Genomic DNA, 23946 nt, shown 5'->3' on the forward strand with positions numbered 1-23946 from the left:
ACAGTTGTATATTCTAATTGTAGGTCCTTCTGGTTGTGCTATCTGGGACACTGCTTCAGCATGGCCTGACGAGTGGTGCCATGTCCATGCCCAGTATCCGAACTGGAGAAACCCTGGGCCGCTGAAGCGGAGCACATGAACTTAAGTACTTGACCACAGGGCCAGCCCTGGGAAATACTCTTTTAAATTCAGTTTTCTCTTTCTAATATTTTTTTAATCAAACCAAAGCTCAGAGATAAAGTGCTTTTTATAACATTTGAAGTATCCCAATTTCGTGAAAATGGAAGCTTATCTGCTAGATTTTATAGAAAAGGCAGTGTATTCTTTGAAAAAACAAATGTTTGATGTGGATGAGATTTGTAAGCAGACACATGTAAGAGCAATATTTTCTTGGTTATAAAGCATGGTTCTATTGCTGTTTAACAAATTACTGCAAAGTCAGTGGCTTAAAACAATGCAAATATATTGTCTCATAGTTTCTGTGGTTTAGGAATCTAGGCACAGCTTAGTTGGAATCTCTGATCAAAGTCTCACATACGGAAATCAAGATTTCAGCTGGGTTTGTGGTCTTATCTGAGGCTCAAGGACCTCTTAACAAGCTCATGGTTGTTAGCAAAATTCAGTTCCTTGTGGATGTAGGACTGAAGTTCCCCTTTTCTTGCTTCATGTTGTCTGAGGAGTGCTTTCAGCTCCTAGAGGCCCTCAGGTCATTGTCACATGACCCTCTCCATAGGTAGTGCACAGCATGTTTGTTCACTTGGGCAAGGCCAGCCAGAGAATCTCTATTGCTGCTTCAAATGTCTCCGACTTCTGGATATTTTTGTCTCAAACCCCCTCTATACTATCCCAATCAGAGTCCTTTGATTTCCTTTCATTCTTCTGTCTCCCTACATTTGATTTTGATTCTTAAAGTGTCTCCTAAATCATAATGAGATTGAGAATGGTAATTCTACTGTGACCTGTGTGGCTATAGTGTTTCACTTCTTATAGAATGCATTCTATACCAACGAAACAAAATAATATTCGCGTTCCACCTGGGAAAAGGTGTCAAAGTTAATTGAGATACATGACATGAACAATATACTCAAAACTGAGCATCAGTATTAGAGAGATTTACTTGTGAGGGGACAGATATTTATGAACACATCTGTTAATATTGGATGTTGTTTTAGTAGAATGTGTTATATTTACATTACTGTTGTTAATATGCAGCGGAGTCCATAGTATCTGACAAAAATATAAGCATTGTAATAGTATTCCAGACTCTTGATTTTCACAAAGAATATAACCTATGACCTTCATAAATTCCCAAATTCAAGAAACTAGATATTTCTAATCTTTATACAGGCTCTTAAATTTTATCCAAATTCACACGTTCTTGTGATCGTCCTGACACCAGAAATTATCCCCTCCAAATTACATTAGCGTTTTCTGCTTACTTGATGACCATTATTCTCAGAGAAGCAAATTTTTTTCTTTCCTAAAAGTACTGTGTGGGAAGGCCAGCTAACCAAGATGGGAGATGGGTAGAAGGCTTCTTAGAGGAGGTGGCATTCAGACAGTCCAAGGGGAAGGGCAGTCCAAGTAGAGGGAGCTTTGGGTATCTAGGCTTGCAGACAGCAGAACACCAGTTCCCTGTGCCTGGGAGGGTATGGGAGAGATAGAGATAGAAGGCCAGAGATAGAAGTGGTAGGCTGCAGCTGCATACAAGGGCAGTTTGTCCCAAGGAGTTTTTATTTTATCCAGACGGCAGTGTAAAGCCGTGAAAGGGTTTTTTGGCATGAGAGCAATGAAGTTTGATGCTTTCAAAAAAAAGTTTCTGTCAGCAAGGTGGAAAATGAGGTTGAGACTAAAGTGAGACTACAATTATATGTATCATGAGGAATTATTCTTTCTATAAATGCAAAATTTATGTAGTATTTATTTGTACCAGGTCTTTGATAGGTGGTGGGGATACAAAATAGAATACCTCATTCAAAATGTTCAAGGAAATAAATGGATTTTGGAGCTCTTGCCCCAAAGAAGCTTACTGTCTACTTTGTAAGACAAAAGAAATCACAAACTAAAAGGGCATAGGAATCCTTATTAAAAAGAATGTTATCATTTAGTTAGTGTAAACCTTTTATAATTCTTTATCATTTACTTAGTGTAGACAACACTGAACAAAATATATAGGCTTAGCAAAAGCAATTTTGAATAAAGTAATCAGACATTATATAGACTATAATCTATAATAATAGTTAATCCTTTATTTCAAAGTTTTATTCCCAAAAAAGACCAGTTAGTTGGTTTCGTTTTTTTTATTGAAGTCGTAATAGTTTATCACGTTGTGAAATTTCAGTTGTACATTATTATTTGTCTGTCATATATATGTGCTCTTTTACCCCTTATGCCAAGCCCCCAAACACCTTCTCCTCTGGTAAACACTAGTCTGTTCTTTTTGTCCGTCTGTTTATCTTCCACTTATGAGTGAAATCATATGGTGTTTGTCTTTCTCTGTCTAGCTTATTTCACTTAACATAGTACCCTCAAGGTACATCCATGTAGTTACAAATGGGATGATTTTGTCTTTTTTTATGGCTGAGCAGTATTCCATTGTATATATATACCACATATTTATCCATTCATCCATTTTTGAGCACTTGGGTTGCTTCCACGTCTTGGCTATTATGAATAATGCTGCAGTGAACATAGGGGTGCATAAGTCTCTTTGGATGTTGATTTCAAGTTCTTTGGATAAATACCCAGTAGTGGGATAGTTGGGGCGTATGCTATTTCTCTTTTTAATTTTTTGAGAAATCTCTATACTATTTTCCATAGTGGCTGTACCAGTTTGCATTCCCACCATCAGTGTATGAGGGTTCCCTTTTCTCCACATCCTCTCCAACATTTTTTATTTTTTGTCTTATTAATTATAGCCATTCTGATGGATGTTAGGTGGTATCTCAGTGTAGGTTTTATTTTCATTTCCCTGCTGATTAGTGATGTTGAATATCTTTTCATGTGCCTGTTGGGCATCTGTGTATCTTCTTTGGAAAAATGTCTGTTCAGATCCTCTGCCCATTTTTGATCGGGTTGTTTGTTTTTTTGTTGTTGAATTATATGAGTTCTTTATATATTTTGGAGATTAACCCCTTGTCGTATATGTGATTTGTGAATATTTTCTCCAGTTGATGGGTTGTCTTTTCATTTTGTTCCTAGTTTCCTTTGCCTTGCAGAAGATCTTTAGTCTGATAAAGTCCCGTTTGTTTATTTCTTCTGTTTCCCTTGTGTGAGAAGACATGGTATTTGAAAAGATCCTTTTATGTTCCATGTCAAAGAGTGTACTGCCTATATTTCCTTCTAGGAGTTTTATGGTTTCACATCTTACCTGCAAGTCTTTAATCCATTTTAAGTTAATTTTTGTGTATGGTGAAAGATAACGGTCTACTTTCATTCTTTTGCATGTGGCTGTCCAGTTTTCCCAACACCATTTATTTAAGAGACTTTCTTTTGTCTATTGTATGTTCTTAGCTCCTTTGTCGAAGATTAGCTACCCATAGATGTGTGGGTGTTTTTTTTTTTTACATCTCCCTTTTTTTTAATTTGAATTTGTAATAGTTTACATCATTGTGAAATTTCAGTTGTACATTACTTCTTGTCTGTCACCACAGAAAGTGCTCCCCTTCACCCCCTGTGCCCACCCCCCGCCCCCCTCCCCTGGTAACCACTGAACTGTTTTCTTTGTCCATGTATTTGTTTATATTCCACATATGAGAAATCACCTGGTGTTTGTCTTTCTCAGTCTGGCTTATTTCGTTTAGCGTAATTCCCTCCAGGTCCTTCCATTTGTTGTTGCAAATGGGATAATTTTGTCTTTTTTTATGGCTGAGCAATATTCCATTGTATATATATGCCACATCTTCTTTATCCAATCATTAGTTGATGGGCACTTGGACTGTTTCCCTGTCTTGGCTATTGTGAACAGTGCTGTAATGAACATAAGGGTACATATTGTTACTTTGGATTGTGGATTTCAAGTTGTTTGGGTAGATAGGCAGTAGTGGGATAGCTGGATCATATGGTAGTTCTATTTTTAATTTTTTGAGGAGTCTCCATACTGTTTTCCATAGTGGCTGCTCCAGTTTGCACTCCCACCAGCAGTGTATGAGGGTTCCCTTCTCTCCACACCCTCTCCAACAATCATGTTTAGTCTTAATGATTATAGCTATTTTAACAGGCATAAGATGGTATCTTAGTGTAGTTTTGATTTGCATTTCCCTGATGATTAGTGATGTTGAACATCTTTTCATGTGTTTATTGGCCATCTGTATATCTTCTTTGGAAAAATGTCTGTTCATATCCTCTGCCCATTTTTTGATCAGGTTGTTTGTTTTTTTATTGTTCAGTTGTGTGAGTTCCTTATATATTGTGGAAATTAACCCCTTGTCAGATGTATGATTTGCAAATATTTGCTCCCAATTGGTGGGTTGTCTTTTTGTTTTGATCCTAGTTTCTTTCGCCTTGCAGAAACTCTTTAGTCTGATGCACTCCCACTTGTTTATTTTTTCTTTTGTTACCCTTGTCTGAGAAGACATGGTATTTGAAAAGATCCTTTTTAGTTCGATGTCAAAGAGTGTACTGCCTATATTATCTTCCAGGAGTTTTATGGTTTCAGGACTCATCTTCAAGTCTTTGATCCATTTTTTTTTTTTTTTAAAGATTTTTTATTTTTTCCTTTTTCTCCCCAAAGCCCCCCCGGTACATAGTTGTGTATTCTTCGTTGTGGGTTCTTCTAGTTGTGGCATGTGGGACGCTGCCTCAGCGTGGTCTGATGAGCAGTGCCATGTCCGCGCCCAGGATTCGAACTAACGAAACACTGGGCCGCCTGCAGCGGAGCGCGCGAACTTAACCACTCGGCCACGGGGCCAGCCCCAAGTCTTTGATCCATTTTGAGTTTATTTTTGTGTATGATGTGAGATAGTGGTCTGTCTTCATTCTTTTGCATGTGGCTGTCCAGTTTTCCCAACACCACTTATTGAAGAGACTATGTTTTCTCTATTATATGTTCTTGATTTGTTTGTCAAAGATCAGTTGTTGTATATATGCAGTTTTATTCTGGGCTTTCAGTTCTGTTCCATTGATCTGTGTGTCTGTACCATGCTGTTTTGATCACTATGGCTTTGTAGTACGTTTTGAAGTCAGGGATTGTGATGCCTCCAGCTTTGTTCTTTTTTCTCAGGATTGCTTTAGCAATTCGGGGTCTTTGGTTGTCCCATATGAATTTTAGGATTCTTTGTTCTATTTCCACGAAGAATGTCATTGGCATTCTGATTGGGATTGCACTGAATCTGTAGATTGCCTTGGGAAGTATGGACATTTTAACTATGTTTATTCTTCCATTCCGTGTGCATGGAATCTCTTCATCTCTTTATGTCATTATCTCTCTCTTTCAATAATATCTTATAGTTTTCATTGTATAAGTCCTTCACCTCCTTTGTTAAATTTATTCCTAGGTACTTTATTCTTTTAGTTATGATTGTACATGGGATTGTATTCTTGAGTTCTCTTTCTGTAAGTTCATTGAGTACAGAAATGCAACTGATTTTTGTGAGTTGATTTAGTATCTGCAACTTTGCTGTAGTTGTTCATTATTTGTAATAGTTTTCCGATGGATCCTTTAGGGTTTCCTATATATATTTTTGTAAAATTGAATTTCCACGTTGGTCTTGCCTCAGAATTTGGTCATTATTCCATAAATCTTATGTTCTAAAATTAACTCTTTTGGCCGGCCCCCATGGCCAAGTGGTTAAGTTTGCATGCTCCACTTTGGCTGCCCAGGGTTTTGCCGGTTTGGATCCTGGGTGTGGACATTGCACTGCTCATCAGGCCATGCTGAGGCAGCATCCCACATGCCGCAACTAGAAGGACCCACAATGAAAATATAGAACTATGTACTGGGGGGCTTTGGGGAGAAAAAGAAGGAAGGAAAATAAAAAAGATTGGCACCTGAGCTAGCAACCATTGCCAATCTTTAAAAAAAATAAATAAATAAACAATAAAATAAAATAAAATAAAATAATCTCTTCATTGATGGGAAAAAATGTTGGCCGTTTTTCTAAGGACAATGTAGAAAGCTTTGCAGGTAAGAGTCCCTATAATGTTTATTGGTTCAATGCCTTATAGATAGCTAGTAAAGAGAGTTATGATCTTATAATTTTATTTACGTTCATATCATTGATGTCATTATTTGGGTCTGTTACAGTCCTCAGTTGATTATAAATAAGTAATCATAGTTCAGTGATATATAAACTTGGGGTTTTTAAATGTTTGTTTCTAATTTAGTTGAATAATCAAACCTTTCTTGTTTTGTATCATATAAACTATATGAGGATTTTGTTTAGTTTGGGTACCCCTAGAAGTCATGTTTTAACCAAGTAAGCCTAGGCCTGGAATGACTTGTTATGTTGTATCAGATTCTATGTAGTGTGTCCGGCTTGTTGAAAAAAAAGAAATGCATCCCTTAAGAGTGTGCTTCTAACAAATTTAATGCAGATTAGTGACACATTTACTTTAACATTATATTATCTAATTTTCTCTAAAAGAACAGAAGATACTATCATTTCTTTATGCTGATTTTTAAAAACTTCCATCATAGGTACTTGGTCATCATATGTACTTTTCTTAGAGATTTTCTCTTGGTGTTAACTTTTTTTTGTTGTATCTTTAAGTTGGAATCAAATGTAGTTCTAGTTGACATTTTTTATCGATATAGTGAAAAAAATGGGGTGAGATTACATTTTTTCCTGAAGAATCACTAATTAAAGTATCCTACGTGATATGTAATGACTTGCTGTCAACTTGGAAATATTCAATTGATCAGTTTGTGATAGGGTTGTATGCCAAAAGGCTCTTATATAGAGGGTTTTTGAATCTGGTTTTATAGACTAGATATTGTAATTGGTGGCTAGCTTATCAGGCCAACTCCCAAAAGTCATTTTTTATGTCATTATCTACCTTAAGTTTATCAATATATCACTGCAATAATACGTAACTACCATTTAAAACAATGCCCACTGTGAATATGTATTTTAAGTTTCAATTTGGGACAGAAGGAGTAAGTTTGATTCTTTCTATTATCATGGAAGATATGTGGGTTGGTCAGAGATGGGGGGAAGGATGCCTTGAGATAGTAACTTTATTGTTTTAACTTTTTACATCTAAATAAGACCAGGATAACCTTAATTTGTTCTGAATGGGGAACTAAGGGCATTGTGAGAAAAGTGGACAGAGTAACTCTCTTAAATTCATACTTCTCTACTCTCTCCTTGTTTATTTAGCTTATTTTGTAAATTAAGTGTGTATTATCAGTTTTATTTGTTTCTAAATATTTTGTGTCAAAATTTTATAAAGTAGAATAGAGAATGTGACCCAATTATATAAAGTGTAAACACTTCAAAAAAAATATGAACAGAATTCAAATAGAGATATTTTTATGGAAAGGGTAAGATTTAATTAAACAAATGGAGGAACTAACATCATCCAACATTCATAAATATTGTACATGGCCATAGATGATCAAGCTTCCCCTTCTAGGGTGCAGTCTAGTCTCCCACTTTCCCTCTTTTATTACTTGGGTCGTAGAATTATGTGGTTCCTCAAGAAGCACGATTATCTGATTCTCAGTCTTTTTGGCTTGTTGCTATAATTGAGAAGAGCACCTCTTAGCTAGTTGCGTCTGTGTCCTTTCTACTTTCAAACTTGCCAGCTTGTCTCTTTCTTATAGGACTTAGTAAAGGCAGTAAGAAGTAACCAACGCTTTCCATCCTTCTGATATTTTCATACCAAGTTCTCTAAAACATTGACCTCATTAGTTAGGTGGCCTCAGTTCCAAGACAACAGGCCACAGTTTAACTGTACAGTGAGGGGTGCCAACTTCCTGTTAGGACATGAGGAGACTTTCACTACTCTGCATCCTTCCTTTACTAAACAAGTTTTACATTCTAGGTCCTGTCACTTGTATCACCCTATTTTCTGACACCATTTTCTAAATTAATTTGCTCGAAGATGGAAGCCACAGAAATCCAAATTAGCAAAAAAGGAATTTATTGGCTCATATAACTGGAAAGTCTTTCTCTGTCTCTGAATTCTGCTTTTTTGTGTGTGTTAACAGACTGTCTTCATATGGTAGCAAAGAATGGCCCAGGTAGCTCCAAGTATAGGATAAGGCAAACATATAAGGTGGCATAATGACATATAAAGATATGCAGATACAAAGTGTCGTCTCAATTTTGCAAGCAGATTTTTCTGGGAAAGGATAAATGCTTTTCATCATGTAGTTATTGATTTCCTAAGTTCAACTGAGTCCCACTTGGCATTGGTGTGTGTGGAGTGGCCGGAAGAGAAACCCAAAGAGACTTGGAGAAAAGAGCACTACAGCTTTTGGTGTCAAATCTCCATTCATAATGGGGGTAATAAAAAAAAATATTTTTCAGAAACAAGTGAATGGTCCTTATACCTGGGTGATCAGACAGAAAAAGACGTTCTATCTCCTTATGTCTACATCTGCCCCCTTCTTTGTCAGACGAGCACAGGACATCTTAATTGATTCCATCATGATTATATGTAAAGGGGAACAAGTAGTTCCCACCTCTACTTCCCCTCTGAAAACAGGGTTCTATTACCCAAAGAAGAGGAGAATTGGACAGGGTGCTGGGGCAGGTAAAATATAACTGATTCTACCACTAACAGCTCACAGCTCTTATATTTGCTAGTTGTATGTCTTTGGGCAAGTTACATAATCTCTTAAACCTTAATATCTTCATTGGGAACTGGGGAAATAGTAACAGTACCTAAGTTACAGGATTGTTGAGAAGACCAAATTGGATAATGCATATAAGTACTGAATACTAAGAGCTTGGCTCATAGGCCTTCATATAATGGTAGTTCTCCCACCAGTACCACCAGTACCGTCATCATCATCTTTGATTAGCAATAGCAGCAACAATAGCATCCTCCACTTATCATCCCTTCACCTCGACCCCCTCTACCCTGCTTCAGACCCTCGTCAACCCTACACTGACTCTTTGCAGAACTTTATCATCTCATCTTCATATTGCGGCCAGTGATCTTTCAAAACACAAATTTGATCCCATTACCCCCTTGCTTACACTGCTCCACTGACTCTTCTCATCGGCAGAATAAAATTCAAACTATACTACATATACTATTTTTATGGCATTCTCATTACTCTATTTCCTGTGGATTCTGTGAGAAGTAGCATTTATCTTGGTTAACAGTACTGCATAATTCAAGTTCTGCACAATATTCGGATGTAAATAATCTGTTTAGATGTTAGCAGATATAATATTAATGGTTGTTGGATAATTCACATGAACTTGCAGGCTTTTGATGGTTGTTAGGTGTCTTTTTTGTTTTTATTTTCTTTTAATCAAGTTTCAAGTCAGTTTAAATAGTTTGGCTTATAGATTTATGGCTTGAATTTTGAAGACTGAAGAATAGAGACTACAGGAAGAAAATTTGATATAATGGTAATAGCTTAGTTGGAAAGGCAGGAAACAAGGTCAAGAAGACAGAGCGAATATGTAAGTGTGAGGCTAGATGTTCTTGTAAAGGGTTTCCTTGAGAAAGCATCGCGCATGTATTGACTATTGTGTATATTGACATCTAATTGCATCAAACAGCATTACTCCTCATTGCCCTTTGCAGTGATTGATTGAAATTGATGGTGCAATGCCTGTTTGGAGGCCAGGGAAGAATGGTCGCTATATGAGTAGTCATAAGCACAACACAGACAGTGGTAGTTATCTACCCACTACCTTGTCACTTTCTATCTATTCCTGCCCATCCCTATGGCCCTCCCAGTTCTTGACTTTTTCTTTTGGACTGATTCCTTTCTACAAGTCCATTCCTTTTTTTTCTTTCTTTCTTTTTTTGTTTGAGGAAGATTAGCCCTGAGCTAACATCTGTTGCCAATCCTCCTCTTTTTGCAGTGGAAGACTGGCCCTGAGCTAACATCCGTGCCCAACTTCCTCTCCTTTATATGTCGGACGCCTACCACAGCATGGCTTGCCAAGTGGTGCCATGTCTGCACCTGGGATCTGAACCAGTGAACCCCAGGCCGCCGAAGTGGAACGTGCGCACCTCACTGCTGCGCCTCTGGGCCGGCCCCAAGTCCATTCTTTTTTAGGTGTAAATTTGCCCCAAATTTCTAGATAGTGCTTTAAGCTTAACTTGAATTGTTTTCAATTCTGTTTTGTGGGCTTGTTACCTTAACAGTACTACTTAGTGTCTGGTACAGATAAGTACTGAAATTGAGAGTAAATGTTCAGAAATTCTTTTAGCAATTTGACAGTGCCTCAGCATTTGTTACTGCATTTTACAAAGTAGCAATCAACAGCTGATTGGAAATTAAAACCAGAACCAACAACTACAACAACTATCCTAGTCCTTTGCTAGAGCTTGAAATGCTCTGGTCTGTGATGACATTGGGGTCCCTAGATTTGCAAGCGTCCTGACAGGATAGCACCTGACATCTTCCTTTTGTTAGGGCAATGAAGCTGGGTAATTTAAGATGTTAGACAAAATACCAGGTGGAAAGTAAAAATATGCCACAGTGCTGCACATGTAATGTCCTAATTATGAATGTAAATTTAATAGTTGTTTGAATTTAATAATTATATATAGAAAATTATATATGGATTTAGGGATAACTTTAGTGAAAAATTTTAAAGATATAGAAAGTTGGTTAAAATTAGCTTACCATAAATTTGAAATATGCTTTTTAAAGCATGTGTTAGAGCAAAAGGACATTTAAAGAACAGAAACTGAGATTTGGGGTTAATTAATTTCTTGATCAAGCACTATAGAAGTGTATTGTTTCCTGTTGCATAGGTGTTACTTGATAAATTTAGAAAAAATAAAAAATATAGGTAACAAATAAAAGAAAAGGAAAACAGCCCATGATCTCATCACCATATTCTGTTTTTGTTCCTATTTATGAGATCATACTTACATAATCTGTTTTGTCCTAACAATATAACTATATTTCCATGTAATAATGTATTCCGTTCAGCATAATTTTTAATGGTGGGCTGCATAGTAATTGATTATAATTCCATTAATGTTACTAATTTGAAAGTTGTTTCCAAATTTTGCTATAACAACCACCTTAAAAATAATCTTTTAATTAAATTATTTACATATCAATGATTAGTTGTTTAAATAAATGTATGGAACTTAAATTACTTGGTGTACATATTTTTAAGATTTGTTAACCATGCTATCAATTATGATTAATAATTAATTTTCTGTGGTACTTAGATCTGTAGAAGATGGATATAGCTTTTCTCAGAATATTAGAACACAGGTGTGCCTCTTTTTCATTTTGTTGTTCTTTTGTAGTCCTCCTCCTCAGTTAGTGGTCCATTCATTTAAGCATTTATTGACCATAAAATAAAATGATAGGTACATTTACTGAGCATCTACTATATGCTAGTAACTGTAGTAGGTGCTTTGCATACTATTAATTCATTTAATTTTCTGCAAATGCAAAATGTATGTTGTTACTTCCATTTGACAGGTAAGTAAATAGGCGTGAAGAGAAAACATATTGCCCATAAGACTAAAGAACTGGGATTTGAACCCTTATCTGTCTGATTCCCAACTCAGAACTCTTTCTACCATGCTGCATTTCTAAGAACCTATTAGTTTTTGGTGGGAAAGAGCAATCAAGCGTTTAATTTTAGGATATATTAAGTTTTAAAAATCAAGGAGAGATATCAGGCAGGCAGTTGGATTTAGAGACTAGGTAGGGGTGGAGGAACCAGCAAGGGAAATTGAGAAAGCAACTGCCAAAGAAGTAGGAGGAGTATGAGAGAAACTGAAAGAGGATGAATGGAAATGTCCGTTGGGTTTATAGAGCATCAGTAGGGTGCTGATGAATGTTTAACAAAGGTCTGTGGGAAGAAGAGGTCGGGGGCAGGGGAGAGGGAGGCCATCAGTTTTTGCTTTTCTTGATTTCTTTCATCTAAATATTTCCACTATGGCTGATTTCAAGCTATCAACAGTTTAAGAATCAGGTTGCAGATTTTCTGAAAGTTTAATAATCAGTTCTTGTAGGATGTTCAAGCTGGCTCCAGCACAGCACTGATTTGGAGACCTTGACAAAAATAGTGTCGGTGAAATGGTGAGGTTAGAAGACAAGCTGAAGGATATCCAGTAGATGAATGTTATGTGGACATGAAAATGATTATTTTGAAGAGAGTAGTAAGAACGAACGTATTTAATATAGTATGAAAAAGTTATGCTGTAGGCTTGGGGTGATAGGCACTTTATCTTCTTGCCTATCACATAATATTTTTAAAAGGTTTTGTTTTGTTTTTATAACATGGAAAACGTAATCATTTATAACCACTTGTGTTTATATGTACTTACATACTCTCTGGTCTTATGCTTTGTAATCTAAGTCAGAATTCATGCAGAATAAATTTATAGAGGAAATAATTTTTTATAGAGGAAACAAAAGAATATAAATTTTGAGCTGATAGACAAATTTTCATAGCCAAAGAGGTTTGTGATCATTACAGAATATACACAATATCTAAAGATATTTCACATAAAAAGCCTTGATTTATGTAATTGAGAAAATCAGTTGAGAATTTTGAGGTGAAAAAAATTATGCATATACTGGTTTAAATATAGACATAGGAGTATTAGAAGGTATTGTACTTCTCTTATAATGTGAATTCATGTATTAATCAGTTAATACCATCTTTTTGTAATCTTTAATGATGTGTTTTTGTTTTGCTTTACTTGTTGAGGGAATACTTAGCAGTAATTTCAGCCATTCCACTTATACATCAGTAGGTAACGGGTTGTACTGTGGTACTATGACTTTTTAAAAATAGTATTCTAGCCCATAAATGGACATTCCTTTGGTTATGCTTTTTGAAAATCCTCTTTATTTTCATTTGTTTTCCTTGGAAAATAAAGTAACTTTAAGTTTCACTAGCATGTTTTGGCTTCAGATGATGAGACTTCTTATTTTTGTTTTGCTATAATTTTGTGTGAAATTTGCAATAATACATGTTGTAAAGATAGTATTGAGTCTAAAATTATCATACTCATGATCCTGGAAAATATTAATTGCTTGGAAGAAAAGATCGCACGAGTGAAGTTTAATTTTTGCACTTGACTGATGCTTCCTGTATAACAGTGTCAGTCGTTCTGATACATCATCCTTTCACTTTTTATAAGTTTGATAATAAAGGATAGTTCTGTATGTTCAGTTGATGTTTTCAGTATGTTTTATTCAATAAACATTAATATTTCAGTTAAAGCAAAAATAACATGCAATTATTATTTCTAAATGGTTTTTGACCCACAAGTTTAGCACCTCATGTATAAGTGCCCAGTTTATCAACAAGGGAGCACTTGACTTACCCAAGTCCACCAATGTACAATTGAACTGAAGGCATTAATGGCCGTGCATAGTGTGGGAACGACAGTAAGACTGCAGTGCTCTTTTTTTTTTTTTTTTTTTAAAGATTGGCACCTGAGCTAGCAACTGTTGCCAATCTTTCTTTTTTCCTGCTTTTTTCTCCCCAAATACCCCCAGCACACAGTTGTGTATTTTTAGTTGTGGGTCCTTCTAGCTGTGGCATGTGGGACACCGCCTCAGGATGGCCTGACGAGTGGTGCCATGTCCGCGCCCAGGATCCGAACCGGCGAAACCCTGGGCCGCCGGAGCAGAGCGTGAGAACTTAACCACTCAGCCCAGCGGACAGCCCCATGCAGTGCTCATTTGATTAAAGAATTCTTTTGTTATTTTATGTCCAGGATATGCTAGGGAATGAAAATAGTTCAAGTTAAGAGGAGTTTTATAGAAACCCAGCATTGTAGCTGGCAGTGTTTAGGTATTAGAGTTGGTTGGAAAGAAGGAAATAAGGAGTGGTCCTTTATAGTTTAGAATTTAGAGCATTAGGATTAAGAGCTCGGATGACTCAGGTAAGATGTGGCAACTACAAGGAACATGACAGGCTCCGCAAAGCAATGGCACCATCCGCATCTCCTCATCTCCTGCTTTAATGCTCCTTAGTTGGAGGAAAAAAGCATTATACCCATTGAGGGGTGACAGGTAATATTTTTCCTCTTGAAGTTGTTAGGAAAACACAGAAAATAAGGGTTAAAAGAGATTTTGCTACCACAGTGTATGAATAGACAATAATTACAAATAAGCTTTATTTTTTTAAATTGTTTTTTCCTTCATAGAAGCAATGCATATTTACTCTGGGAAATAGTGAATGATCATTTATTCATTCCACAGTATTAACTTGGGGCTTACCATGTGCCGGATACTGTGCTAGAAGGGATACATATTGGTGAACAAAACACAGTTCAGAGGTCATAAAGTCTAGCAAGGGAGAGAAATTCTGGCAGTTCTGTTCTGTGCTGCTGTTGTGCATGTTACTATGGCGCGTGACTCAGTCTGTGGGATTGGGGAAGAAGGACCTCCCAGAAAAAGAAAGCTAAGCAGAGACCTGAGGAGAAGCCCGAGGTAAGACTGCTGGGACCTGCTCAGGCACTGTGTTGGCATGAATGCATACGATCATAATACACTGAAAATGCTGAGAACAAGGCTTTTCTCTTACCAGGAAGCCAAGCTCTGTTTTAGAGTTACTATTAGCTACTGATAGAGAAAAGACCAAAATAGCTAGAAGAGCCCTCTGAAAAGAACATTATGGAATTTTCTTTAAAGTTTTTAGAGGTGAAAGAGAAATTAAAATTAATCCAGTGGCATTTTAGGTATAAAATTTGTGGTGTAACCATATTCCTACAATATATATTCCTTCTTTATAAAGAAGAAAAAAAAGGAAAATCAGCTAAGTTAAGCAGATGTATTCTCGTTTAATGAATCACTTTGGACAAATAATGCTTTTTTAACCCTGGCAAAAATATTTTTAAGGTAATCCTAATTTGGGTACCATGAGGAAATGCTGAAAATAACTCACAGTTATTAGTGATTTAATGCTAATAGCACAATGGCAGCGTTGATGAGGTGCCGCAGGGAAGTTAATAGTGGGCCTGGAACCCACTACCCGGTTAATGCCGGTTCTACCCCAACTAGTTGAGTGACCTTGGTCAAGCTTCCTCAGCTTCCTTATCTGTAAAATGATAAGCTCATTTGGTCTTTTAACTATATGAGGAATTTTGTGTGCTCCCTGAACCAAACTTTTTTTTTTGGCATTTGTAAGGTCTGGCTTGGACTTTGCATGCCTTTTGCATGACTGGAGAAAGGGCATCTTTGCAGTTATACTGTTGATGTGTGTTGCATTTTCTCCATCATCATGATTTGTTCATTTATAGCAGCAATGATCTTATGCCTTAGGCCCTCTGACTTTTTTTTTTTTTTTTTTTTGGTAAGGAAGATTAGCCCTGAGCTAACATCTGTGCCAGTCTCCCTCTGTTTTGTATATGAGTTGCTGCCTCAGCATGGCTGATGAGTCGTGTAAGTCCACACCCAGAATCTGAACCCGTGAATCTGGGCCGCTGAAGTGGAGCATGCTGAACTTAACCACTATGCCATGGGGCTGGCCCCCTCTGACTTTTTTTCATTGACTTTTCTCTCTATGTTATTTAAAGGGATTTGGGGCACTAAAAGATTAATTATATAAACATTGAGTGTCATAACATAAATGTTTATTTGTGAGCTTAGCTTTAAGTTCAGTGTGTGTCATCATTATGAAAGAATTTAATGAGATCAAAACAACTATCTCTCCTTGAGTAACTAATGAAAGAAAAATGCTATGTCAGATTATAGCTAATGTTAATTCTTGTGTCCATTTTTTTCTGGGATTTGGTGTTTTACTTAGCAAAGTGGACATCAATTTTTGGATATCGGTATATACAACCTTTTTCCCTTTGCAATTAATAGTTAGTGGTGGTTATGTTTTTGCTTAGAATTCTCTCTGCAAGAGTTTTTTTCAGGAACATATTACCTTCAAGAAGCAAGTTTCTAGCCCACGACTTGTGTATGTGCTGTTCCTTCTTCGACTACTCTTCCCTACTTTAATTGCATTTCTTCTCATTCTTTAGGACTCAACTGAAGCACCCCTTCTTCAGAGAACTTTTCCCACTAAATTGGTGTACCCCCTCACCACTTCTAGTTTTATCATAACAGTCTATCTATTTCCCTCTTGGGCTTTATCACAGTTCCAAGCTGTGTTATTTGTTTACTTATTTGTTGTCTGCCTCTTCGCATTATACCTAAAGCACCACAGGATAGAGAGGTTATGGGTCTTACTTACTGCTCTGTGTATAGTGACTAGAACAGTGTTGATGCCTGTCCACAGTCAGTGCTCAGTAGCTATAGTATAGAGTTACTGAATGAAGGAGAGAGGTGAGCAGCATTATTCCGATTTTACAGGGTCACACGGCTGCTTAGTGGTAGGACTGGGATTTAATTTCAATGGTCTGTCAAATTCCAAGAACCCTATATGGATCCATGAGAAAAGTGATTTCACAAATATTTTTAAATTGAATCTTCACCATAATCCTGTGATAAATATCATTATTCACACTTTACAGATGAAGAAACTGGGGCTCTTTGTGACTCTGTCAAAGATGCGTCACTAGGAAGTGGGAGAATGGATTGATCTGGTCTTGAGCTCAGTGTTCGTGTGTTGCGCAGTGTTTTTCAGTAATTATTTGAACTCAGTCTAAATCTGTCTCAGTGTGCTTCGATGCAAACATTATTGACAGAAAGCAAAATAGAAGAGTACATTTTTTATTTCAATGTTGCACTCTTAGCTAAACCTAGGTGACAGTGTTAAACAGGTAGTAATTTTGAACTTGGAGGCTGTTCCATTCCCATTGTTTTTAGTAGTTGTATCTTTCTTTCCACAAATATATAGGGAATGCCATCTATTTGCCTGATTCTGTCGTAGCTAGGAACTGGAGAAAACAATGCTGAATAAGACCCTCAATTTGGTTAATATCTAATAATATTTAAAGATCCTCCTTTAAAAAAATGCAATATTGAAATGAATGAAATAACTCTATGCACTGCTTGGAAAGATGCCCATAATATACAGTTAATTTAAAAAGTGTATTGCAGCCTATGAGATATACACGAGTCTGCTTTTTTTGGAAAATAAAATGAAATGTGCGGGGGCCGGCCGCATGGCTAAGTGTTTTAGTTCGTGCACTCTGCTTCGGCGGCCCAGAGTTTCGCCAGTTTGGATTCTGGTCGTGGACCCAGCACCGATCATCAGGCCATGCTGAGGTGGCATCCCACATAGCACAACTAGAAGGACCTACAACTAGAATATACAACTATGTACTGGGAGCTTTGGGGAGAAGAAGAAAAAATAAAAAAGATTGACAACAGAGCTAAGCTCAGGTGCCAATCTTTAAAAAAATAAAATAAAATAAAATGTGTGTCCGTAAGTCTGTATCATTATATAAAAAAGAAAGACTAACCTCTGAAAATGTTAGCAGAGGCTATCCCTAGAGGTGGGACTAGATAGGCAGAAGGTAGTACTTTCATTCTATAGTTTTCTTATGATAGGATTATGAGTGATTTTTACTTTTTAAAATATTTCTTAGCATTTTTTAATATAGAAAAATTTTAAAGTGTGTATAGAGGAAATTTTATCTGGAGAATGTTTATAATATGTTTTAAGTGAAAAACAGAGTATGATTTTGACTTTCTGATGTATGTAAATTTTCTTTATAATATGACTTTTGTAATTTGGCAATAAAGAAGTTTTTACTAAAGCATTCTTTCTGCACTGTTTTCAACGAGAAAAAAACAAAAACAAAAACTAAAGCAAGGTAAAGATCCTAGCTAAAGATGAGGGTTGGAGGGATGGAGCATAAATAGGGAAGTAACTTATCATCCAAGTATTGGCTTTTCCTAATGTAATTAGTTTGCATAATTATACTACTACTAATTATTATAATAATAACAATAACAGCTAACATTTACTGAGTGTTTTATTAAAGCCAGATACTGTTCTGAGTACATATAACTTAGTTAATCCTCAGAGATATGCGCTGTTGTTATCCCTATCTTAAAGATGAAGCTCAGAAAAGTTAAATATCTTGCCTAAGGTTACAGAACTGCTGAGTGGCAGAGCTGTGATATAACGTATGCAGTCCATTTCCAGAGGTTGTACCCTACACACTATGTCTGCTATTTCGAAGTGGCAGTCTGGGCTATCTCTAAATGCCAGTCCACCTGTTTATCAGGGTTTTGGTTTTTTCCTCATTAATGGAAAGAGATTATTAATTTTAGGTCAGGATTCTGGCAGTCCTAGTATCCAAATTTATTTTTTCAGCCCATCAGGGATTGTGAAAGAACCTTTGTGATTTCTGTATCTCACCAGAAATGAACAGATGTAGGTGATAAAATTGTAGGTAACATGTTGTTGGTTACATTCTGCTTTGTTTCTCTGGCCTTGACCTAGTGGAAAAATCCTGGGCTTTGGCTTCAGTTAGATTTGAGTTTAAATTCTGGCTTCAATATTTTTCCTAGCTGCTAACCTTGCTTTGTTTCCTCACTTGTAAAATAAGGATAAGAATATTGCCCTTCAGGGTGGTTGTGAGAATTTTGTGAAATAATGTAGGCAAAGACCTTTAAAGTTGAGTCAGGCACATAGTAAAATCTTAAGTCAGTTCTTCAGGTAGGTATCTGAATAAAATGAAGAATGATATTGGGAAACAAAGTATACCGGTTTTTCTCTTATAAAATGCAGGTACCACTGTGACTAGAGAATGAATATTCACAAAGAAGTATTAAGATTTTAAGATGCCTGATTAACTCAGCACGTTCTTATATAACCTAAATAATTTGTGACAGTTAATAAGTTCATTCTTGATGATGCTTGCATTTCACATTATGGGAGTGTAAAGCATTTTGATCAATGATCTTGTAAACAAACATTTTGAAGCTCATGATCTCGTATAATAGGAACATTTTCTCACAAGTCAAACTAAATTCACGCAGCGTTCTTTGATTTGTTTTTTTCATGTGAGCTTTTATCACTTTGATCTTTTAGATCTTTTCAGTTTTATCGATTTTGTGATGAATTTTTCTATCGTTTTTACTTATCTTCCTTTTCATTTTTTCTCCTACTTAATGTTAAATGTTGGCAATTTCTGTTTATGCTTTGGTTTCATCTTTCCCCTTCAGGACATTAAAAAAAATAAAAAAAGCAAAAACAGTGATGCATTTTATTCTACTGCCTATACAGAAAAATATCTTGGTATAATTATCTCAGTGGTTGTAGACATGGCCTGTGGTGCTGATTAGTGTTTGGGGTGGCTTGGAATCATCATGCCTTCTCAAGAAGGGTGACAGGGAACAGCTAGATTCTGACTGTAGAACTGAGGAGCTTTCTATTTGATTTTGGGGCTATTTCTTAGTTTATTTAAGATCATTCTCCGCAATTTAGTAATTGAGTGTTTTCTGTTGTTTATTTAATAGATTAGCTCAGTTTAAAAATATTTTCTTTATATTTAACTTTATTACTTAAACTAAGACAAAAGATACTTGGTTTAAGGAAATCTGAGAATGATGAAACATCTAAGGACCTTCCTTTCTTGGCTTACTGTTAGTTTATTTTAGAATGAAATGCATGTATATGAAAATTATGTTCTTTTATTATTATTATTTTTAAAGATTTTATTTTTCTTTTTCCTCCCCAAATCCCCCCGGTACATAGTTGTGTATTTTAGTTGTGGGTCCTTCTAGTTGTAGCATGTGGGATGCCACCTCAGCATGGCTTGATGAGCGGTGCCATGTCTGCACCCAGGATCCGAACTGGCGAAACCCTGAGCCGCCAAAGCAGAATGAGTGAACTTGACCACTCGGCCACAGGGCTGGCCCCCGACTATGTTCTTTTAAAAGCACGATTTTATCTTCTATCTCATTTAGTTTAAGAGAAATTCTTATTTTAAAAAATAATTTTCTTTATAGATTATTTTCTCTCTGTTATCTCAACATAATAACAGAAATGAACTATATTCATTATTAGTAAAATTACTTGTTTTATTCTATAATCATGTACATTGTCAGTTAAATAGATTAGGAACTCTTTAGCTTTTTTTCTTTTAGAAGAACTGAAATCAAATTCTCCCACACCTACCCAGCCTAGTTGAAGTTTTCATCCTGTATCCATGGTCATCCAGACACCCATGCCTAGTCTACGATACTTACTTACTCTTATGATGACCTAATTTATTTGTACTTTCTGACCATCATAGGTTTTGGTGGCCCTAACTGGAATAATTTAAGAAAAATTGATCTTAAACACAGCAGATCTAAAGTGCTTACTTAAATATTTATTCAAGCCTAATTGACAACAAATAAAATAGCTTCGTATTTGAGTTATTTTGGAAGCTGAAGAATTTCTCCAACTCACTATACAAGGGAGTATACCTCTGTCTGTTCAATAAGCCTCGGAACCCCTGTGTCTCAATACTACTGTGGGGACTGTTGATAATGTGCATAAACTGCTAGCGTGGGGTACCTCATACATAGCAGATAGTCAGCAAGAGGCAACTGTTGTTTTTATGCTCTATTAACGACTGGAGTAAATGATGACTGGAGTACATGCTTTCTACTGAAAATGCTGATTTTTGTCCTGCTTATGTTCACTACCATTCTTGCTTCCCTGAATCCTTACTCCTGGATAATCAAAAATGCCAGCAGAAACTAAAGGTGACCATTTTGCTTCTTTCTAAAGAAAAAAATTAATATTGACTACTGTTGTTAAAAATAAGATATTTGTGTTATATTTATAAAGCAGGTCTTGGGAAAAAGTGATTTTTAAAAAAATGTCTCTCTAAATGGTCTTGGCTATTATTTGAGACCTTACATATTTGAAAAGTCTTTATTCTTTGTCACAATTAATGGACGGTTTGGCTGGATATAGAAATGTACTTAGAAAATAATTTTCCTTTAATTTCCAACACATTTAAAGCCTACTAGATAGACTTCTGGCTTCCAGTGGTTGTGTTGAGAAATTTCTTGCCATTTTGAGTCCTGATCTTTAGTCTGTGACTTGTTTTGTCACTCAGGAACTTTTAGACGTCTTCTCTTTATCCTTGTTAATGTAAACATTTTATGTGGTATCTTTTTGCCTCCAGTGGATGTTTGGAAATGTGTGGAGACAGTTTTAGTAGTCACAGTGACTAGGAATGCTGAGGGAGGGTGCTTTGGCAATTAGTGCCTAGAGGTCAACGAGGTTAATTTTCTTGCAATGCAGGAAGTGGTCTCACCCAAAATGTCAGTAGTACCCCATGGGGAAGTATTGTAACCCTGGAGAAATATAAAAATAATCCTGATATGCATATTGGTTATGGTGTATGACAAGAGAAACAAGACAGATACACCAAAGATTAATCTCTGTGTTTGGTAATAATCTTATAGACATGCTGTGTGAAACAAGGGAGGAAGAAGGTGTAAATGACATGGTACAAATTGGAATAGAATAAAAATCACTACATGAAATACAGCCATTAAATTATCTATGAGTATGTATTTACCATGTTACTGCTTTTTGTTTCTGGTTGCACATTATCTGCACTATTGTGCTTAATCATATTTTTATCACTTTTTTCTTATTTCTAAGTAGTACCTTCTCTTAATTACTTTGGTAGGTCAAGAAAATTATTAACTCTTTTCTATAGTTGGCTATCTATTTGTAGTCCAAATACTTAACAATTCCAGATCCAGAAAGATTTGAGAAATAACATTTTTGTGAAGGCTACAGCTTGACAGTGATAGCTATACATTTTTAAGTTGGAGTGGGATTCAGAACGGAGATGAGGAAAGGTTGTACATGTTCAGTTTAATAGCAGCCTCTTGAGTTAGCAGTTTGCTGTTTGTTTCGTTAATGTTGAGAAGTGAATTACCAGAATACTATATATGGATAGCTATATTATGAGAATGCAAACACTCAGTGACAAAGACAAATTGCTTTTGAATTATCTACCATTTTTTCATGGTCTGTATCACTGCTTTACTTCACTAATCTGGCTGACCAGGAAAACTGTACGTTAGAAATACAAAACACTAGGGAAGCAGAAAGGGAATTAGATAATTAGGTGGGAAGACAGTGGAAGGTATTAAAGTAGTAGTTTGATAATTTTGTTTTAATGCAATAATTTTTAGACATTTTAAAATAATTAAGTATTAAAGCCTAGTCTTCATTTTAATATGAATATATATACTTTTACTTTTCAGAACCTAAATCACAGCCACAGCAGCTTCATCAGGGACAACACAGATTGTCAAATGCTGAGCAAAATGGAGTAAAAGATAATAATCAACCAAGATATCTTCCTCGAAATGATACCAGACAGTCAAGAAATGAAAAACCACCTCGTTTTCAAAGAGACACCCAGAATTCAAAGTCATTTTTAGAAGGCAGTGGATTACCTAGAAACAGAGGTTCTGAAAGACCAAGTACTTCTGCAGGCTCTGAAGTATGGGCTGAAGAGAGAGTCAAGTGTGATAGACCGTATTCTAGATATGATAGAACTAAGGATACTTCATACCCTTCAAGTTCTCAGCACAATGATGGTGCTTTTAAAAGAAGGGATAACTCTATGCAAAGCAGATCGGGAAAAGGTCTATCCTATGCAGAGGCAAAAGAAAATCCACTTCCTCAAGAATCCGTAGATTTTAATAGTCAAAAACGTGGGAAAAGAGAAAACCAAATAGCTAATCCTGATCATTTTTATGACAGGAAGCCAAGAACAATAAATAATGAAGCTTTCAGTGGTATAAAAATTGAAAAACATTTTAATGTAAATACTGATTACCAGAATCCTGTCCGAACTAATAGTTTCATTAGTGTTCCAAATGGAGAGACAGAAATGCCACCGAAGGGAAGGCGAGTGGGACCTATTAAGCCAGCAGGACCCATCACAGCTACACCCTATGATGATAAAATATTTTACAATAGTGGACCCAAAAGAAGGTCTGGGCCAATTAAACCAGAAAAAGTACTAGAATCATCTATTCCTATGGAGTATGCAAAACTGTGGAAACCTGGAGATGAATGTTTTGCACTTTATTGGGAAGACAACAAGGTATGCATGCTGTAAAGATATTATAAACTAATATTACTAAATGTAACATTCTGGTGAGACTATAGAAAGCCATTGCATGGGGACTGTGAATTTTGTTCTACAGTTGTACCTATTTAAAGTCTTTGAACAAATTTATGGATGTATAATTTATAAAAGGGGAAAAAGAAAATATTTAATATTTTTTATGGATGCTTAGGGAGGATCAGTCCCATAAGATTTGGGTAGGTTAGGCTTGATTAGGTTATATATCAGGAAGGTATTGTAAAAGTGATTAAATGAAGTTGATAAATTATTTCACTTATCAACTGAACTATTAATATGTTTGCTTTTCTTTCTAGTAAAAGTATACTGATTCACAAGGAAGAAAATCAGTTGATTGGCACCAAGTTAAATTCTGCAGATTTTGTTTAAATTAAAGAAAATATACACAATCAGCCTACATATTTTAAAAAATTAAGAGTAGAAAATTTAATTATTTAGCTAATAATAAATAATTTAATAATTATTAAACCAATAATTTAAATATTCTTTAGTTCTATGTTATATACTGGCTAAAAGGGAAAGAGGGAAATTGTGGAGAAAAGGGAAGGGAAGGGAAGGGAAGGACTGAAGATGAGGTCAAGGATTATGGTGCATTAGGTGAAAGAGCCTGGCTGAGAGGGAGAAGACCAACACAGTGAGAACAGGAAGGGGAATGGGACAGAGGGACCCTTGGAGAGAAGGGCCTTGTTTTCCTTTCTGCCCAACATGCTCTTCTGCCAACTATTCTTCTCATCCTGCAGGGCTTGGCTCAAACATTGCTTCCTAGAAGAAGCCTTCTTCGACTTGCCCCCTCTTCCTCCT

General features: G+C 36.1%; 1 protein-coding gene across 10 annotated transcripts in view; it reads left to right on the plus strand.

Annotated features, from left to right (window-relative positions):
* TDRD3 (tudor domain containing 3) overlaps positions 1 to 23946 on the plus strand; it is a 172451-nt gene that overhangs the window by 106702 nt on the left and 41803 nt on the right. For all 10 annotated transcript variants that reach the window (XM_023621675.2, XM_023621674.2, XM_070240328.1 and 7 more), the window contains one exon: positions 22253 to 23103. In XM_023621675.2, coding sequence (XP_023477443.1) covers positions 22253 to 23103 — 851 coding nt within the window. The remainder of the gene's footprint in view (positions 1 to 22252; positions 23104 to 23946) is intronic.

Source organism: Equus caballus, chromosome 17 (assembly GCF_041296265.1).
Source record: "Equus caballus isolate H_3958 breed thoroughbred chromosome 17, TB-T2T, whole genome shotgun sequence".
NCBI lineage: Eukaryota > Metazoa > Chordata > Mammalia > Perissodactyla > Equidae > Equus > Equus caballus.